At 32.0% G+C, this 20,157-nt stretch overlaps 1 protein-coding gene and 1 long non-coding RNA gene across 2 annotated transcripts; both read right to left on the bottom strand.

Moving 5' to 3' along the window:
* Nucleotides 1-249: 249 nt before the first annotated feature.
* Nucleotides 250-19,573, bottom strand: LOC106051816 (signal recognition particle subunit SRP72-like). Its single transcript, XM_056026828.1, has 19 exons — nt 19,417-19,573; nt 14,713-14,830; nt 14,342-14,462; nt 14,112-14,177; nt 13,848-13,925; nt 13,209-13,320; nt 13,059-13,122; nt 11,624-11,762; nt 9,870-10,001; nt 8,972-9,100; nt 6,683-6,820; nt 6,418-6,513; nt 6,144-6,247; nt 5,938-6,015; nt 4,737-4,871; nt 3,653-3,717; nt 3,103-3,216; nt 2,041-2,092; nt 250-1,767 (listed from the first exon to the last, which is right to left on the bottom strand). The coding sequence occupies exons 1-19, from the start codon at nt 19,511-19,513 to the stop codon at nt 1,599-1,601; spliced, it is 2,007 nt and encodes a 668-aa protein (XP_055882803.1). The 5' UTR covers nt 19,514-19,573; the 3' UTR covers nt 250-1,598.
* On the bottom strand, nt 18,501-19,042 carry LOC129925844 (uncharacterized). Its single transcript, XR_008777564.1, has 2 exons — nt 18,577-19,042; nt 18,501-18,544 (listed from the first exon to the last, which is right to left on the bottom strand). It is a non-coding gene; the product is annotated as an uncharacterized LOC129925844 (long non-coding RNA).
* Nucleotides 19,574-20,157: the final 584 nt, after the last annotated feature.

Below are 20,157 nucleotides of genomic sequence, written 5' to 3'. Positions count from 1 at the left end.
GTCCCTAAATTTTTTTAATGTGGCCCTCTGTAGAAAAAGGTTGCCCACCCCTGATCTAAGCTGATATAAGCATCAGGATGGTGAAATAAAAAAAAAATTACACACACACACTCACTCGATATTTGAAATCTACAAACTGGTACTTTCTGTTCTCTTCCTACTTCTAGTATTAATGATTCCAAAAGAAACAGTTGACACACACACACACTATACACACACACTAGCACAAATGAAAAAAACATACAAGGGTTGATTGTGTTTTCCTTTAATTATGACTTCCTCTTCTATTATCATTCCAACAGACAATCTTCTCAACTGAAAATTCTAATAGGTAAATTGATTTTAAAAAATCAAAAACTTTTATCAAATATTTCACATCTTCACATGAACACAACACAATAATCTTTCTGAAATAAACTCAAAAGCCACAAAACTCTTTAACATGAGCCATTGAATAGACATAAATTTGAACAATAACCAGCCTTACCCCAAATATACAGTTGTAATGAAATTTATAATAAATGTTGTAAGTCAGAAACATTCTAGACAATTATTTCAATATATCACTAAATGTTCACAGCTCAGAATAGGTTTAAACATGTTTAATATAGTGATGAGACTAAGTGCCAACTTTATAGCTGGTTTTCCAAAACAAAAGGTTGTAAAGTTGTAACTAGAGTAAATAAATGAGAGCCCTAGTACCTAGATATCTGCCCAAGCTAACAACATTCTGTCTTGGACAAATGAAAACAAAAAGAAAGAAAATGGCTTAATCTGTTCTGACAGGAAATAAACAGAAAAAGAGATACTTAGAGCACCAGTGCAATTTAGGAACTGTAACACTTGACATTATTTCAGTTTCAAATCAATGCCACAAACACTCCCTAAACAAATTTAAACTTAGATATGACAAGGATGGACTGCCATTGTTCAAGCATCTGATCAGAAACCCTTTTAATGTATAGAGAGAAACATTTTTGTCTGATAAAAAAAAAGAAAGTGTTGTTTTTTTTAAAAGTTCAAGAGAATGAAGAGATCTAGCTTGGAATCAAAAGGTAATGTGGTTCATTAGTGGATAAAATGTGATGAAAAGTTACCTGAAACTTTGTATTCTACTTATAAAACATTTCAGATACCTAAGCAATCCAATTTAATGAATTCAAGGGAGTGATGATAGATATTCACGTACCTACAAGATTCTTTGAACACTTAATTTGTTGTTTGAAAAACTGAAGTTGGGAAGTTTGCATTGTTTCTTAACATCACAAGAATATAAGTTTTTGGTTATATAAATTGTACCATGTATAACATATGAAATATAATGAGTGTATCATGCAGACTTAAGAAACTATATTATTGTTTAACTAACTTTTTTTTAAGTCTACATCTAATATATCACAATTATACTGTACTATCTCTCTTCAATTTATTTTTTTAATTAATAAAAAATGTATACATTAATCCCATTTGGAAATAATGAACTGTGAAATTAATTTGATCAGTAAATGCAGTGGTCAAAGAGGGTGAATAACTAAATCTGTGTAAGAACTAAGATGTTTCACATTTTGTTGTCGCCATTGCTATTGTAGGTCATGTTTCTACCACTTTCCTCCCTTGCCAGTCTTTTTCTTCTTCTTGTTGGCTTGAACAGGTTTCTGTTGCCTGGGTCCCTGAGGGAGTGGTGTGGGTGTAGACTGGGGGGAAGCCGTGCTGGAGTTGGAGGCTTTGGGTGAAGTGGGCTCAGTGCTGGCAGGCTTACTGGCATCTCTGTTGAGAACAGAATAGATTGAAATAAGAAATGAGAAAACAAAAATCTTGGCTAGCAGTGAGCACACCAAAATGGGGTGCAAATAATTTTTCAAATTCTAGGTAGAAAAAGTTTCAGCAAAACTAAATATGTTGTCAAAGCATGATGTCTTTTTCACGATTAGTTTGCATTTTGATTCACCAATAAAAATCAAAACCAAACTGACTACAAGGCTTGGCAAATCAAAACAATATAAAAAAAAATGATAAATAGAAGCAATATGTATGACTTACAAAGAATCAGCAATGGCCTGTGATGCAGCAGACATTCCCTGAGTGCCTTTACCTGTAGATAAAGAAATGTATATTTAATTAGAGGATCAACTATGTTTAATCTTAAACAAAATGTATTTAAAATATTTTTTTTTTTGAAATCTGTAAATGTTTACAATTTATTCCTTCTAATTCACTAGTGTTAGAATGTTGATAAAAACAAGTCAGGCGTAAGAAACATTTTGAAAAATTAATTGTGTCTTTTGAAGCTTTTCTCCAATATAATGTCTTGTACGATTGACTTAAATGTGACATTGATATTGTAAGGTTATTTCAAACTTTATATTTCTAGGCATAAATATAGTACATAACATCCAGAACTAGCAGAAGATTCAAGAATTAGTACCAGTATACAATAAACTCAAATTCACTTCAGAAAACTTTGCAATTTCAAAACTCGAATCAATAACCAAAAACAATGCTTCAAGTGTAAAGACACAATATTAACCAGTTTAAATAATAATAGTAACAGTAATAGTGTCAAAATGAAGCACAACAAACAATGGACCCCAAATTTTAAGTTTTATACTTTTATACTCTGCGATTTATAAATACTTCTAGAATTATCATTGTCTTGTTTTTATCATTCTTTTATTTTGAGCTTTCGGTTCATGAGATATTTTTAGCTCTTCTCTAAGTTTTCCATGTGGTTTTGACAAATATTCTAACAAAACAACTTTCAGTGTTACTGGCAAGCCTGACATGTTTTATCACAACACAGTTTACAGAAACACATTGTTTAATTTTTCAATATATGTTTGTATAGGAAATTTTTTATAGATCTCTTTACAAGACACTATTGTTAGCAAGGGTTTAAACTCAATAAATATTTAGAAAAAAAAGAAATGTCAAGGGCCAAGGGGTGAGAGAGTGAAAATTGTTTTTTTTATTAGATTTATAAAGTGTTACTGAAGATTAATATTTGTACAGGACACTTGGTCAGTGAATTCATTTGAACTATCATGAAATCTCTAAATCTTGTCTTCAGTTAAACATTTGCTTTCATTTAGCATGTCTACTTACCAATGTCTTTCCTCTTGTCTTTTCTTTTACCTCTGTAGTAGGATCTTTCTTTACGAGGTAACCAACGCTCAGGATCAATGTCACTTCCTGGTTTACAATTCTTAGGGAGTTTACCTAAACAATAGTTTATAATAAAAAAAATATCTTAGTTTGTTGTTTATATTAAATTGAACATCTAGAATCAATAAATAAAATAAACAGTGGTTAATAAAAGTGAACAAGAATTATACACAGCCTCTAAGCAAATAATTAGGGAAAAAAAAAAGATCACAAAAGTGATTACAATAACTAAAGAAAAGCAATAACAATGAATACCAGCAAACTAGCACCAAGGCTCAAGATAGTTGAAGGTAGAGATAAGAAGAAGGAAATGTCTGAAGGATGCGTAGAAACACGCATGAAAGTATGGAAGGCAGGGCAGTTAAAAGAAAGGTTTAGAAGAGAAAGAATATGAACAGAAAAAAAAATTGTTGTCAGCTTTGAGTGTGTGAATTTTTTTTTCTGTATGGTACACTAACATGTCAATAAAAACAAATATTAAAAAAAGTACCTTTCTTCTTCTTTCTTGTTTGTTTCTTCATCATTACTGTGTCACCTGACTTAGCATCACCAGAACTGAAATACACGAGTGTCAAGTTAAATTAAACAAACTTAAAAATATTTCACTCCCTACTATTTGCCAACTTCTGAAATCAATTTCAAATTAACAATTGAAGTATTATTCCAGAGAGAAAGAGTAAAAATGTAAGAATACATTAATAATAGAAAAGGTTCTTTTTGAACTATTCTTGGAGAGACAGTAAGTTCCCCTACATCCAGTAAGGGGATCTAGAGTAGCACAAAAAGCTCTTCCAGTAGAGTCTATGCTGAGTCTCGTCACCAAACATTTTCCTGCGCAAAGAGCTTCACAACTTATTTTTATTCATATTAAGAAAAAGCAAGTTAAAAAAGGTTTATGGATGGGACAGGCTGATATTGAACTGTTTTTTGCAATAGAACAAACTATTTATTCCAGTAAAAAAAAAAAATGAAATGAAATCTAATATAGGAGGCCGCCAAATACTATTATGTGTGAACATTTGAGCAACATAAAACACAACTGTGTCTATAATAGGCTTGATCATTGTATGATCATCTTCATGCCACACACCTTTTTTTTTTGATCAGTTAAAAGTTGTCAACATAAAGATGTACAACAGTGGGGAGATTTTCTACCATTTTGAGTCAGAAAAGATTTAAACATTTTAATCTGTTCAACATTGGTAAAAATGTTGTTTTACTTAGTTAATAATCAAACATGAATTGATAACTACAATAAAAAAACAACTTTTTTTCCTGCTCTTTGTAAAAGAAATTGACTAGCTCCGTCCCCACGCCCTTGTGGCAGGATGTCAGGAGATCCACTAAAAAGTGGACTGGCTTCACTCAAGCAGAATTTTGTTGAAGACAGGGGAGGATGGAGACAGATGAGATGAAGTTGTGATAGAATAAATAACAGTGCCTACAATTATTAGAAAATATTAATAGCATTTAAAAATGTGAGATGGTGGTGAGTTAGTGATTGAATGAGCAACTCAGATAATTGCATGTCTTAGATGATTTACTGACACAAAATGTTTGTTTGAATTACTTACGGTAGTGGAGAGGCTTCACCTTTAGGTTGCTGTTTCTTGAGGTATTTGGGCCCTAGGGTACTAAAAGATGCCTCAAGTGCATCAACATCCAAACCTTCTACAATCTTTGCTACTGGTGGCAAATCCTTGCTGATTCTGATAAGTGTATTAAGGCTATGCACTGTTTCAGAGTTAAATCTATATATTAATAGACAACTCACATTTAAAAGAAAAAAAACTATAACATCAAAATATCTTTTGAATATTTTGGATAATGTTCCAACATATCCCAACATAAAATCATTGAACTCAAATCAACCATAAAGAGCTATCAGCCTTAATTTGATCAAATACTATAAATAAATTAATCTCTCAATTCAATGTATATCTGCATCTAGCCAACATGGGCAACAGTTTTCTATTTTTGGGGTTCAATATTGAAAATCTATTATTCTATTGTAACATATGTTAATTAATAAGCAAAGACATTGTTCAGTTTAAACTATTCATAAAACATATCACAATAAAAATCTTTTTGGTATAAGTCTGCTTATATAATGATATTTAATAACTTGAACATTGCACAGTGTTCGTTATTCTAAGAAACGCCATTTTTGCTAACACAATTAAAAAGACGAGTCTATTTGCATAAGTATTTTGTTTTTTATTTACAAGCATTTTAACATTGAAACTAGAAATGTATTTAACGCATGAAGAAGTGCATAGGCTTATTATTATTTTAACAAGCATTTGAAAATGAGAAAGTTAGACAAATTTTAGGCATGAGATTTTCTTCAATAACTTAACCAAGAAGCACCAAAATATACTATCTACATATTTTGATAACTCACTAATACAGAATTTTTAAATTTACTACCCTAGTAAGCTGAAATGATTGAATGTAAGTTCAAATTTCCTTAAATTTGAAATAATGCCCAATAAAAGACTACACAATTTTTTATTTAACTCTTATAATGTTAGGTTTTAACTCTTATAATGTTAGGTCTACTATTAAAATGTTATAAACTTCTATAATAGCAAACTCTCAATGCAATAGCATGATATGGACAAGTGAACAAAGTCAAAGTAACATTTTCAAAATAGTGTCAGCATTATAAACTCATTGACTTGCCAACTAAGGTTTGACCATACATCAGTTTGATCAAACATGCTCATTTTATGACAGAATCTAATAATGATAAATTTTTCATTCAAAAGATACTGTTGTGCTTTGGCTGGGTCAAATTGAGCATAGGAAGAAATCAGCTGTGCCAGAACTAAAGCATCTTTTGGGTTAGCCCTAAAAAAGGAAAATTCATCTCTAGTTAAATAAATATACAATAAAAACTAATAATTAACTTTGGAAATAGAGATTACAAACATTTAAGTACTCAAATATGTAACAACTTCAAAAACAACATAACTTACTTTCGAAGATCCTCTAACATTTTTGCTGCTTCCTCTGCTTTTCCATTTTTCAATTGGAAGTCTGCATTAGCTCTTGTCAAGGTCATCAAAGCTGGTGACTTAGGCTAAAGGAGATAAATTATTTACACAATAGATGACTATGAAATTGAAGAAATGGACAAACTTAAAACAGTTCAATCTTTCAGACTTTTATCCTAGCCCTGAAGTTCAAATAGATTGTTTTCTTCTCATTAAGTATTGTGAAATGCAATCTTTATTTTTAAAAAATATTTACATTATTTTTCTTGTACCAGTTCACTGCATTAATGAGAACCTCTGATGCTGCTTCTTTGTCTTCCTGACTTAGATACAGTGCCACTAAAGTAGAAACCTGTTTTTATGATCAATAAAGTATAGTTTTACAAGTACATCTACACACTAAAATATACATGAATAATCAGTAACACTATATAGAGTTTAAAATGAAAAGAATTGTTTACACTAGTTGTACACATTTATAAAACACAAATAGAATATTTGTCCATTGAAAAATGTCATACTATGCCAGGTTTATGTGCCAGGTCAGCCAAATCTTTGAGGGCATCGCATGCTTGGTAGACACTGCCCTGGTTAAGGTGTAGCTGAGCAATGATCATGTTAGCCTTAAAAGACATCTCAGGTTTAACTTTGATGTAATCCTAAAATGAACAAAACCATACAGTAAATATTGTAAAATTTAATAAATGTTCAATAAGCTCCTGGGAGAAGAAGCAAAGCCTTTTTAAAGTACTGAAAGGGAAGCATCAACTTCTCACTAGAAACAAAAGACAAAACTTTATCAACACAACTTTAGGGCAGTGCCACAAATACAAGTCAGAAATGCAAGACTTGACTTTTGAGGACCTACGGTGACAGCAGGTGACTATTACGCTTCTTCTATAGAAAATTTAAGTAGAGACCTTGTGTAAACTTTGTCAATGTTTGCAGTTAGCATACTGTCCTTACAACTTTTTTGTTTTGTTTTGGTAAATGAGAATAAAGTCTTGATGGGATCTAGTGGACTGAATAAAACGAAACAAATTAAACATTTAGTTACATAGTATTGGACACAAGTTTATCACAGTTACTCATGTGAGAAGAGCTCAACAAAAAAAACAAAAAAACTGAACTTAGATAGTTAGATATGAAGAAAAATACATAGCTTAAGGCAAAGCTTATAAATAGTACTTGTAGGAGTTGTCAAAAGTGAAAGAGCAAGTAAAACATTTATTTGAATTTTAAGGTTTTATTGTGCAGAATAGCTCAGCTCAGCATTTTAACCTGCTAAATAATCAAATATACTGAACCAAGAGGCTTGTGATGTACAGCTCACCAATATCTGTGACTAAATCTCTATAAGGATGATTTACATCCAGCACAACAACCAAATACATTTATTTTTCTCATCCAATGTCTGGACTCAGGAATGTCTCCACCATGAATAGATTAGCATTTAAGATCTTTGGTTGAGAGGCCAAGAAAGTTATCCATAGGCCACCACACAATTTAAGCTTAACAAAATTAAATTTAAAAAAAACAGTGCTTCTTGTTTTACCACACAAACACAGTATTTTTGTTTTACCACCCAAACACAGTATTTCTTGTTTTACCACACAAAACACAGTATTTCTTGTTTTACCACACAAAACACAGTGTTTCTTGTTTTACCACACAAAACAGTATTTCTTGTTTTACCACACAAAACACAGTATTTCTTGTTTTAACACACAAAACACAGTATTTCTTGTTTTACCACACAAAACACAGTATTTCTTGTTTTACCATACAAACACAGTACTTCTTGTTTTACCACACAAACACAGTACATCTTGTTTTACCACACAAAACACAGTATTTCTTGTTTTACCACCCAAACACAGTACTTCTTGTTTTACCACACAAAACACAGTATTTCTTGTTTTAAGTTTTACCACACAAAACACAATATTTCTTGTTTTACCACACAAAACACAGTATTTCTTGTTTTACCACCCAAACACAGTATTTCTTATATTACCACACAAAACACAGTATTTCTTGTTTTACCACCCAAACACATCATAACATGAAATCTAGAAAAAAAACATTTTTGAACAGATAAACACATAATATTATCTTAGTTTAAAAACTAGTGCCACCATGTTGTCACTAATATAAAGATGATTATCATCATGACATTAATTTGTAGGATGCTTGTAGGCATATTTCTCATAGGCATGTCATTCATAAGCAATATTACTCTATTGAAAACTTGACTAGCAACAAAAACCAGAACTAGGAATTACAAAAATGATAAAATATGATGTTTATTTACATGACATAAGTCCAACTTCAATGAAAGTATTAGAGGAATAAAATAACTTTCTAGCTTCTATTTATAATGTGTTCATATCACTAATTTCATTACTTCACATAAACTTGTTTCATCAATACAACTATTTTCTTTAACTTCTAAAACTTAACTTATTACAACTTGCTACAGTAAAACTAACAACTTCAACTAACAGCTTCAACTGGACTACTTCACTTGACTAACTATTTCAACTGACTTCTTCAACAAACTAATGTCGGCTTACTACTTCTACTGACTTAGCTCCACTTATTCAGCTAACAACTTCAACTAAAAACTAACTCAAACTCTCCATCTCTCAAACAGCCTTACATCCTACCTAACTCATGTTCACTATTTAAATTTTCATGCTGTGTATTTACAAAATTCACAAAGTACAATAGGATACAAAAAGTTAAATATTATGTCTGTGACACATGTATTCTATAACAAGTAATAGATGACTTTAGCTAAAATTTACCTTGAGTAATGTTACAGCATCATCAACCTTTTTGTCTTGAATGTACTGAGCTACTCTGATCATCAATGGCGTATCTAGGTTAGGGTACTGTTCTGTCAACTTTTTGGCCAGTTGGTGACACTGATCACTCTGTAGGAAAAATCATTGTTTTTCATCTATCTTATGGTTGCACACACCTTTTTTTTGATCACATATTGTTTTAATATATTTAACATATATTTTTAGAAAGTTTTAGATTTTATTTTTTTTAATTAGATAATTTAAGAAAACAACATTTTATTAAATAATTTAACAACTCAAAAACATTATCAGATAATACAAGAAAAGAAAGACATTCAAACAATGAACAAGTTCAAAGACTGAACAAAATTGTTTTTTTCAGTTGCTAATAAGAAATTTCCTGGACATTACAAAGTTAAAAATGAAATAGTGTAAAACAGTAAAAGTACTAGTTAATGACAATGCAGGTAGTCAAATGATATGTAAAGAACAATCATTTTTTATTTTGTAATCAACCTGATAGCTAACTTTCTTAACTAATCAAGCAAGTTGTGATTGAGTGGCATAAACCACTTAGCTACCAGTCAAGGGAGATCAAGTTTCAATCCTCACTCGAGATAAGTTGCATTTGCTAAGCCATCAAAGACAGCACATAAACGTTTCCCAGACACCCCCACTTGTCCACACAAAAGATTCAACCATAGCATACAGAGAATGCATGAAAAATGCGCTATTCAAGAGCAGTTTTTTAAAAATGGTTGTCAGTAGTCCAAAGTATCAATGTTAATTTTTTTTTCATTTCAGCATTAATTAGCTGTAATTGCTTCATCCAACATGCTAACTAGCAGCTAAGTAATGTTTTTATTTGACTGTCATGGAGTTTAGGGTCTATACAAACCTGATTTGAATACAAGTGAACAAGACATTGATTGATATCAATGTGCTGACGCTGGGCAGACACTGTTTTATGCTTGAGGTGATCTCCAGTTGCAGCTTTGATTTTACGCTTGGAATCAAATATATTTTGTTCCTAAAAAAAATAATAACATTTTCATTGAAAATATTGTCAACTAGGACAATTTATTAATTATTAAATTTATCAGCACAATACAAACATCAATTGATATAAAGCAGTGATGCCCAAAATACGGCCCGCGGGCCACGTCCGGCCCGCGATGTGAATCGATCCGGACCGCCGAAGTGTTGGCACAAAGTGTAGAAAATCCCCTTTCCAAAAAAAAAAACAAAAAACTTTGAATTTTTTCCCCCTTTCTTTAGGGTAAATAGATTGGCACCGATAGTTATCCAACATACCCGGAGAGTGGATATTTTTAAAGAACATAATATTAAACAGCTTTATGAAACTAAACACATAAATATAGGCGGCATTCCAGGTTTGAGACGTGATTGTAAAATACACCTAAGGTGGAGGATTTATGAAAATATTTACCAAATAGAAAATGAATCGGCTGTAAGGCTAGCTAGCTAAAGAGTTGTGCACATTGTAAGTAGAGACACGAAGCCATTTTCCGACAGCGAATGCATAAAAAGTGCTCGCTAGCAATGATGGAAGAAATGAATCCTGAAAAGAAGAATACTGTTGAAGCCATCAGCCTTTCTCATAACAATTACAAGGCGAGTGAAAGATATGATTGAAATTCTCCATTCAAAACTAACAGACAAACCAGATTTCAAAATGTTTTCTGTTACCACTGACGAGTTTACCGACATATCTGATAACGCCCACAATCTTGGTATTTTTTCGCGGTACAAACAACAGTTTTGAAGAAGAGAAGTTAGTAGCTATGAGGAGCATGCATGGGACCAACACTAGCAAAGTCCTTTTCAAAGAGAAGTTTCAACCAACGCTGAGGATCTTTCTCTTGCTTGAGAGAAATGAGTGGGAGTGACTATTGATGGTGCCACAAGTATAGTTGACAGCAAGAATAATTAGAAAAGTTGTTGAGTCTAATTGAACCGAGCCTCTGTGGCTTCATTGAATTATTCACCAACAAAATCTCAGTAGCTAAGTGTTCAGTCTGAACCAAGTGATGATGATCGTGGTTCAGATTGAACAATGTTCGTCGTTCCAAAAATCCATCTGCGACCAATGTGTCAAGTGCCTAGACAGAGCTGCAACTGGAACTGATTGATTTACAAAGCTAAACATCCCTGCTTGTGTAATTTCAAGAGAATTGATTTATACCCCGTGTTGCTTGCAGAAACTTTTCTAGATCTCCGAAAACAAGCGATAGGGATGATAACAATAATTAACAGCCCCCAAGTGTGAGGACAAACCTTTGCAGTGAGAATCCTCCGGAACCCGTAGGAACATCTAGACATTTCGGAGTCAGTGCTCATCTCGTGCAGCGAATATTTAAAAGTTGGTTTAGGATAAACTTATCATGAATTAATGTAACTACTAGATACACGGGTTTCTAATACGAATGGTTCACTGTCTATTTCCTTTTTTTTTTTTTTTTACTTTTTGTTGATGTGGCCCGCGACACGAGGGTCGGAAATTAAAATGGCCCGCTGGCCGAATAAGGTTGAGCATCACTGATATAAAGTAACAAGACACCAAGTGTGGAATATTGAAAATAACAAAAATGTGTTTAAATAGTCATTATTAGTCACAAAGTAATCAAAAACCTTATTGAGTGTAACAATATTGTTAGAGACGACAGCTATCAGACCAGCATCTGTAGGTTTGGCCTTCAACACCTGATTGTACAACTGAGATGCTTGTTCTTGTTTACCTTGGATCTGAAAAATGTAGCCTCTCTGAACTCTGTAGAAATATCATGTTTAATTTTAATAATAAAAACGTATGTATTTAGTTTCAGTAATTGCATCAAGGAGGCGTGGTGGCTGAGCAGTACACTGCTTGGCTTCCAAACTGAAGTTAATTTCTGAGAAAGTAAGATGCTTCAAAGTAAAAGCAATAACCATGTCTCTAACTGGAGGTGCTGTGGCTGAGTGGTACGGTGCTTGGCTTCTGAACTGGGGTCTTGGGTTTGAATCCTGGTGAAGACTGGGATTATTTTTTATTTCAGGATTTTTGGCATCTCTGAGTCCACCCAGTTCTAATGGGTACCTGACATTAGTTGGGGAAAAGTAAAGGCAGTTGGTCGTTATGCTGGCCACATCAGCAAGACACCCTCCTTAACAGTGGGCCACAGAAACCGATGACCTTTACATCATCTACCCTATAGATCGAAAGGTCTGAAAGGGAACTTAACTTACTTTAATTGCATCAAAGGTTATGTAACATTGCATAAAATTAGGTAATGGAAGTTGTTTTTATGAAAACAATTGGAATGAAATAAATGCCAGATTTTAGTTATGTTGGAAAAACTTGTTTTCAGGTTAAGGTTTTTACTAAATACTTTAGGTGAATTACATTTCAAAACTCTCTTATCATTCTCATTGCAGCCCATTCTGCATTTGTGGTACATGTGGAGGAAGGGCACCTGGGAGTAGTTGTTTTTACAATTCCTCTTAACAGCTTGCAGATTCTTCATGGGCAAAAACTGGAATCTGGACACAGATCTCGAGAAAAGGTCTAAAAATGTTCTTACAAATTTGATAGTTTATATGTATATCTTTTGGAAAAAAATTACTAGATAATTGGCCACAAAGGTAAAATTCTGGTTTGACAGTTATTATTTTTCAAAATATAATCATCTTTAAAATTAAATTTAGTACGGAGATCTATATCTTGAAAAATTCTGGCTACTATTCACTGAAGAGTTAATAAACAAATAGATTTTCAGGGCCTATTATTCATTAGTTATGAAGAGCAAAGTAATCACTCTTACAAAAAATCCTCAGCTTCATAAGAGGCATTGTCTTTTATGTTACTTGTTATGACTTAAGAAACACAACTCAGCTCAAGTGAAACCCTCAATAAATATGTATAGCCACAGCAGAGACCAACCAGTCATTCACCAACATTAGAGAATGTGATACAGTATTTCTATTTTTGAAATCAGCCAGGCAACAGCACCTTTTTTTCATATTATTGTTTCTAGCTAATGTAGTAATGTTAGCTGCATATAAATGAATTAATATGTTCAACTATTACCTAATTATAGCAAGTTCTTCATCTAGTTCCTCCTCTGTTAAATCACTATCATTTTTTAGTAGCTCTGGAAGAAAATACATTAAATTAGATCAATGTCATGATTTCTAGTGTATATATATATGACAGTCGATCACAATAAAAATAATTTACCTTCTGCTTTATCCAGCTTTTCTAGAGCCACAGAGAGGTTTCCTTTGCCTATCCAGTAGCATGCATTGTTGTAGCAAATTTCATAGGAGTTCTCAGCAAAGTTTGGATCATCCTGGAAGTATTAAACAATAAACAAAGTCAATCAAAATTTACTTTTTTATATATTAAGCATGTTAAGTCCTTGACTTAAAGTTAAAGGAGGCTGAAGCTGGACCTGTATATGAATCTACTCAATATTTTTACTTATATTTCATCAAATTACTATTTCAATTCAGTAGCAACATATTATATTAGATAATTCTATGGGACACAATAACCTCTGCATAATAATAATGTCAGTTATATTTTATTTTGAATTTTAATTATTACAAATGTCTTTTAACAATAATTACATATAGGGTTTCTAAAAGGTTACACCAATAAAACAGCTCAATTAGTAAATAATAATAATAACGTTATGATTGAAACACTGGATTTATTATTACTGTTATCTGTGTCACAGTAGTGACATTATATAGTTCAATTTTTATAAATAAGATTTATTTAATGAACAGAATTGTCATTGTAATTTAGAAAGTATAAGAATACAATGACATCCTTGTACTTATTGACTAAACTAGTCTAAGAGGTTAACATTACCATGTCTTTTTTATTCCACATCTGTAGTGAAGCAATAACAGCTGCCAAGTTTGTCTCCCTTTCTGAATCAAATTCATCCTAAGAATAATCAAATAAAAAATGTAAAACAAAACTAATGACAAGGAACTATGAATTAGTTTAACTATTAATACAAGTGTGCACAAATGTGAAAAGCAGAAAGGCAAATCATAAGTGAAAACCCCCCATCACTACATCAGAATAATTTCTACAGATATTAAGATATTTAACTAGCTATAAAATTACCTGTGAATTTTTAATGACATCTCTGTATAAATTATAGCACTCGTCATATTGTTCAATTCTATACAGCTGTGGGTTAAAACATGCAGACAATTCAATACAAATAATGTTCTAATCTCAATTATTTATTTTATTGTTAATTTAATAAAACACATTATCAGACAAAGGCATTACAACATTTTTCACCAATATATTTTTATAAAAAACATTAGTTAATAACAAAGCTTTCTTACCACTTGACATAGGAGTTCTTTAGTTCTTGGGGTGGGGTTTGTGATTGACCTCAATGTACTTAATGCTTCATTAGTTCTATTTAAGCGATATTCACAATATGCTTTTTCCAATTTAAGGTTACTGGAAACAATTTACAAAAAACAAATGTCAACCAAAAAAAGTAATATCTCTAATATTTACAATAACATTGCAAGAAATAAAGCACTGAGTGCTTTTAAAAGCTCATGAACTGTGATAATAAATTTCTTTCAGCTGTTCAGATGTCTCAAGTTTTAAAGGATTTACAAGACAATATGTGAACATTTAAAGAAAACAAAGTACTGTGTCAATAATAAAATGTATCAAAACCAATTTCTTTTACACAGCTTACCCAGTATGAATTTTGTCCTTGTTGAGAGCAGCAAGGGCTTCATCAAAACGATCCAAAAATAAAAGACTAATGATCTTACAATTAAATGCAGCAAATTCTTCAGGATTTTGCTGAAGTACTTAAAAAAAAGAAAAGAACATTACAAAGTCATAGCAGTTAAATTCTTGCCGAAGGAAATTAAAATATTAGAAAATTCAAATAATTCTGTAATATTAACTTAACAATGCTATATCTTAGTGCACATGACTAGATACCTGAAATCAGGTTTCTAAAAACTTGTATTAAGAAAAGAAGATTACAAAGAGTAATTTGAACTACCCAGAGACTAATAGTTTGTTTTTTTTTCATATTTTTTTTTAAACACTTGATGACAGTCTAGACCAGTGATGGTCAAACTACAACTCCTGGGCCAAATCCGACCAGCCAAGAAGTTTCATCCAGCCTGCCACATGTTTTGTTTTCACAATGAAAAATACAGATCGTTAATACGAGTTGAAACATTTTCTGTAACTGAAGAGTTCTGTATGCATTCCTTGAAGGGAGCAACACAAGGGAAGATATTTTTCATTTAATTTGTGGTATGTCTAGGAATTTTGTAAGTACCAGCATCAAGATATATGCAACAAAAGACAGAGCGTGGTGGCTGAGCGGTGAAGCACTTGGCTTTCAAACCGCAGTCCTGGGTTCAAATCTTGAAGAAGACTAGGATTTTTTATTTTGAGATCTTTAGGCACCTCTTAGTCCACCTAGCTCTAATGGGTACTTGACATTAGTTGGGGAAAGTAAAGGCAGTTGGTTGTTGTGAGCCACAGAAACAGATGATCTTTACATCATCTGCCCTATAGATCGCAAGGTCTGAAAAGGGAACTACAGCTCCAAATATAAGGAAAATACTGGGAATTGGAATTGTCAATGTAAATCAGTACTATTGTTTTCCTTCACTACACAATACATCAAGAAATCCTTTGTAAAACTGAATAGTGAGTTCTTTAATTATATGCAATCTGAACAATCTGATTTGCTTTAAATATGAATATAAAACAACTTAATGCAGGGCACAGGGTGCGATTTTAAGCAAGTTTGGGAATTTCCTAAATTTAATTTCTCCATGCTCAGAGAATGATGCAAAGCAAATTCATTAATGAGCAGACTAGAAAAATCTGTGTCAGCAATAGATTGACAATGAAGACTTCTGTGCACTCTTAAGAATAACTAGGTGCCAATTGGAAGCAAAGCATGAATACTATCAAACCACTTGCAGCTTGAACTAATAGTATTAGATGGGATTAACATAATTTTTGTAGCGTAAGATTTAATGCAAAATTTCTCAATTTTTATATAAAGGCACACCAAAACTTTTCCTTTTTTGGCCCGATTCTAAAAAAAGTTTACCTATCACTGGACTTGTCACAAGTCTAGACCTTACCACGGACAAGACGGACAACAATGAGGTTGTTCCGGATTTCTGACCTACTTAAACCCAATTCACATGGTTGTTAAACAACAGAGGCCTTGTCCATTATTTCCATTGCTGTTGCTCCTCTATTTTTAAAAGATTTTACATTCACAAACATTTCAAAATATACAGAGTACATCAACAAACTTTGTGAATGTTCAAATAACTATAAGAATGTTTTTATAAAGGGCCAAGAACTGTTTAAGGATGGGTTTATCAGTGATATTTCTTTATAGTCCATGACAAGCTTCAACACATTGCCGATGATACATTCACATACAGAAGATGTTTTTACAAACGTTCTTGAAAGATTTTTAAAAAAAGGCTTGGTGTAAACTACACAAACACACACACACACACACACATATATATATATATATATATATATATATATATATATATATATATATATATATATATATATGTGTATAGGCCCAGTGCTTTTTTTTTTTTTTAAAATAGGTGCGGTACTCAGTGATTAGTTGCTGGTACTCACCCTAACCCTAACTTTTAATTGCTAAAAATTAATAATATACGTTAAAACACAAGAAAAGTAATATTTTGTTCAAAAAGGTGCCGGAACGCTGTACCAGTGAGTACCGTCACAAAAAGCCCTGTATAGGCCTGTATATGGGATAATATGCATGTTAGTTGAAACATTGTTATACAATTATTTTCATAAACTTTTAAGCTTTTTTTTAACGTTATGTATTTCATATTCCGCTAGTTCCTAATACATTATGCACATCGATAACATTAAGAATAATTAAAATGTGTGTTAGATACATGATGTATTATGTTCTTAAAAGTTCTATTAGTTTTAAGTAATTTACCGAGTTACTATAGCTTTAAAAATGCGTCTACAAAATAGATCTAGATCCATTTTATTACCTAGAAACCAGCAATGAAATAGCGGGGTAAGACACATTTGGCCTGTGTAAGAGTAGATCTAGATTTATCCTTGACTATCAGATGTGTTATTTGTTCGCTAAACAACTCAAGCATGTTGCGCACAAGGAAAAATACATGGGAGTCTTTTCATCTTTTAGCAACTAGTCGACATATCGACTACACACTAGACTTGTCCTAGAGCTATCTGACCAATTAATACACACTGGTCTGCTGTCCAACTTTTAGTGTTCTACTCAAGTTCAAGCTTGTTTACTTTTGGCCAAAGAGGAAGGGGTAGATGAAAGTGTTATTTTTTTTCTAGGATTGGTTATCCGAATGCTAAGAACTTAACTGTAAGTGTAGTCATTATAGATCAAGAAATCTAGATCTCAGTATGGCAGATTGGCCAACACTTCGGTACCTTCTATCAAAGGTTTAACAATTTTTTTTAGTTGATACTATTAATAAAATGTATCTCTAGATTTTCCTGTTATTAACAAATTATAGTTTGAAGCTAATGACTAAATTGAAACCACTAAATATTGACTTTTAAAATAAAACGCTTCAGATTCCCACTATAAACTATAAATGTATAAAACTATAAACTAACTGAAACTAAGCACGTGCGCAATGTAAACACAACCACGTAACTTGGGGGGAATCCGGAACAACCCCATTTTTTGTAGAACAATGTTACAATCCCTCTGTTTAGTAACCTAAATATCTAGATCTATAATCTATATTCTATAAATCTAGATCTATTTTTCTATAGTAGTTTATTTATTTCAGACATTACATGAATTCGGACATTCGCTGTTTTTTGTGGTCATTAAATAATTATTTTAATATGTATTATAAAACTAGCGCACTGTATAATGTGCTTGTCCATTTTCCAATGATTCTAACCCTATTTCCTTCCATTTAGCTATCTTTTTATGTAAGAAAAACGAATTTCAAATTTGTTAGTCAGGTTGTTGTTTTTTCCTATGTTACCCGGATGAATTTACCTCTTCCTAGAGTTAAGACTATATTTTTTGATTAGCTAAGTCTATAATAATGAGCCTGGCAATATTTATTCTGTTTTTGGAGCTACTTTATTTGATTCATAAGCCAAGTTTTCTAATTCCATACCAAAAAAAAATTAATACGGTGTCCGAATTAAATTACGATTTTCTTACCAAAATTTATTTCGGACAGCCAGTTTTGGACATCAATAAAAATGATCTTATATTATATTTGTTCTTTTGTTGTTGTTTTTTTTAATAGAGAATAAATGGGCAAATGTTTCGAGTGAGCTTGGTACATTGAATGAAGTTAAATGCTTAGATCTAGACCTACTAGATAGAGCTAGATTTATATAGAGAGAATATAGAGGATTCAATTAGGCAAGAATGGCTATCCTAACCTGTACTATACTACAAAAGATCATCTGTATTAGAAATTTATTAAATTAATAAACAAAAAAAACACAAACATTCAACACATCTAATCATGCAAACCCCAAACATTCAACACACATAAAATAAACAAACATAAAATAAGTCTAAAAGTCTGTGCAGAAATCACTATAGTATTCCAGTGACCTAATTTTGGTAGAATAAGTGTGTTCATATTTTAATTTTTTGTGTTCGTATTTATGCATAGTTTGAAAACATCGTAATGATTTCATGTGAGGGGCTATGCCTGGGGATCTTAAAATTTAGTTAATGTTAATATAGAATTAAAATCTGAGTTTATTGATGCCTAAATATAGAGACTGTCCGAAATAAATTATGGTGTCCGGAATCAAATAATGTAGGTCAAATGTGTCCGAATTAAATGAAAACACACGGCCTCTTTGACCTTAAATATAATAACAAATATAGGTTTGGGGAACAAATATAAGTAGTCATCCTTATTCTCCTTTAACTAAAGAAGATTTTGATACGTCATTTTCTTTTCTATGTCAAACCATTGTAAAATAATGTCAAAGTCAAACTTTCAAATTTGGGCCTATAGGTGTCCGAATAGCATTTAATAAACTACTCTATATTTAGATTAATAATTTGTTTTTAATCTTGTAATGAGGTAGTCTAGATTGATTCTACATTTTTTATCTAGATCTAAAACTATAGTATGTCAAAGCGAGACAGAGCCTGCCTCTGCTCTGCCTGGTTTTTTCAATGGATTTCATCACATACCATACAGGGATACTCCCGGATACCCCATATGTTTTCTTAACTTTGTTACAATGTTACTTTCTAATCTAACTTCAAGTTGTTCTTTATTGACAGAAACATTAATTAAATTACTATTTTGTTACAAATATTTTAAATACAAATAGGTAGATCTAGGTTATATTTTCAAAATGCTTGTACTTTTATTGGCTATTCGTATAGCTTTTTCATATTCTTGTTTCTGTCCACATCGACTTAACTCAGCATACAAACTGGTTGTCGATGCTGGCTGCGCCATGTTGACGTTACTTAGTTTTTAGCAAATTAGCAGTCAAAAATGTAATCCGGTGCTACCTCTACGTCATCAAACACACTGACCTAGAGAAAGTTTTCGTAGATCACACATGTGAAAGCATTCAAAGAAATAGCGTTAACTAGTGTCACTTTGGCAGATAGAATAAACGACATGTCAGTCAGGTTGCGTGAACAATTAAAGAACAAAATAGCTGATTTTGAATTATTTTCATTGGCTCTCTATGAGTCAACTCATGTAAAGGGTGTAGCACAGTTGGTATATTCATAAGGATCTGTGACAGGAATTTTGACATACAGGAGGAACTACTTGAGTTCTGTTGTATGCATAACACCACAACAAGCGAGGATGTTTTTGAGAAATGACAGAAGGTGATAATGCAGTACAATTTATCTTTGATAAAGCTATCTAGTCTAACAAGAACCAAGAAATGAAATGATTTTGATGCAAAGTTACTTGCAAAAATAAGAGAGACTGATGATAATTTTAAATTTGCTCATTTTCAGTGCATCATTCACCAAGAAACATTCTGCGCACAGTAATTACATTTTCAACATGTCATAAGACCGTTTTCAGTCGCTTCTCAATTTTATTCGTGCCCGTGGTTTTAATGCTCGCCAATTTTTAAT

This window comes from Biomphalaria glabrata, chromosome 4 (genome assembly GCF_947242115.1).
Source record: "Biomphalaria glabrata chromosome 4, xgBioGlab47.1, whole genome shotgun sequence".
NCBI lineage: Eukaryota > Metazoa > Mollusca > Gastropoda > Planorbidae > Biomphalaria > Biomphalaria glabrata.
This window is presented reverse-complemented; position numbering and strand designations above follow the sequence as displayed.

Coding starts and splice junctions, on each gene's coding strand:
- LOC106051816 (XM_056026828.1), bottom strand. CDS start 19,513: ATGGCGCAGCCAGCATCGACAACCAGTTTGTATGCTGAGTTAAGTCGA. Junction 3,217..3,652: donor AACAAGAAAGAAGAAGAAAG/GTACTTTTTTTA, acceptor ACTATTGTTTAG/GTAAACTCCCTAAGAATTGT. Junction 1,768..2,040: donor CAGGCCATTGCTGATTCTTT/GTAAGTCATACA, acceptor TGTTCTCAACAG/AGATGCCAGTAAGCCTGCCA.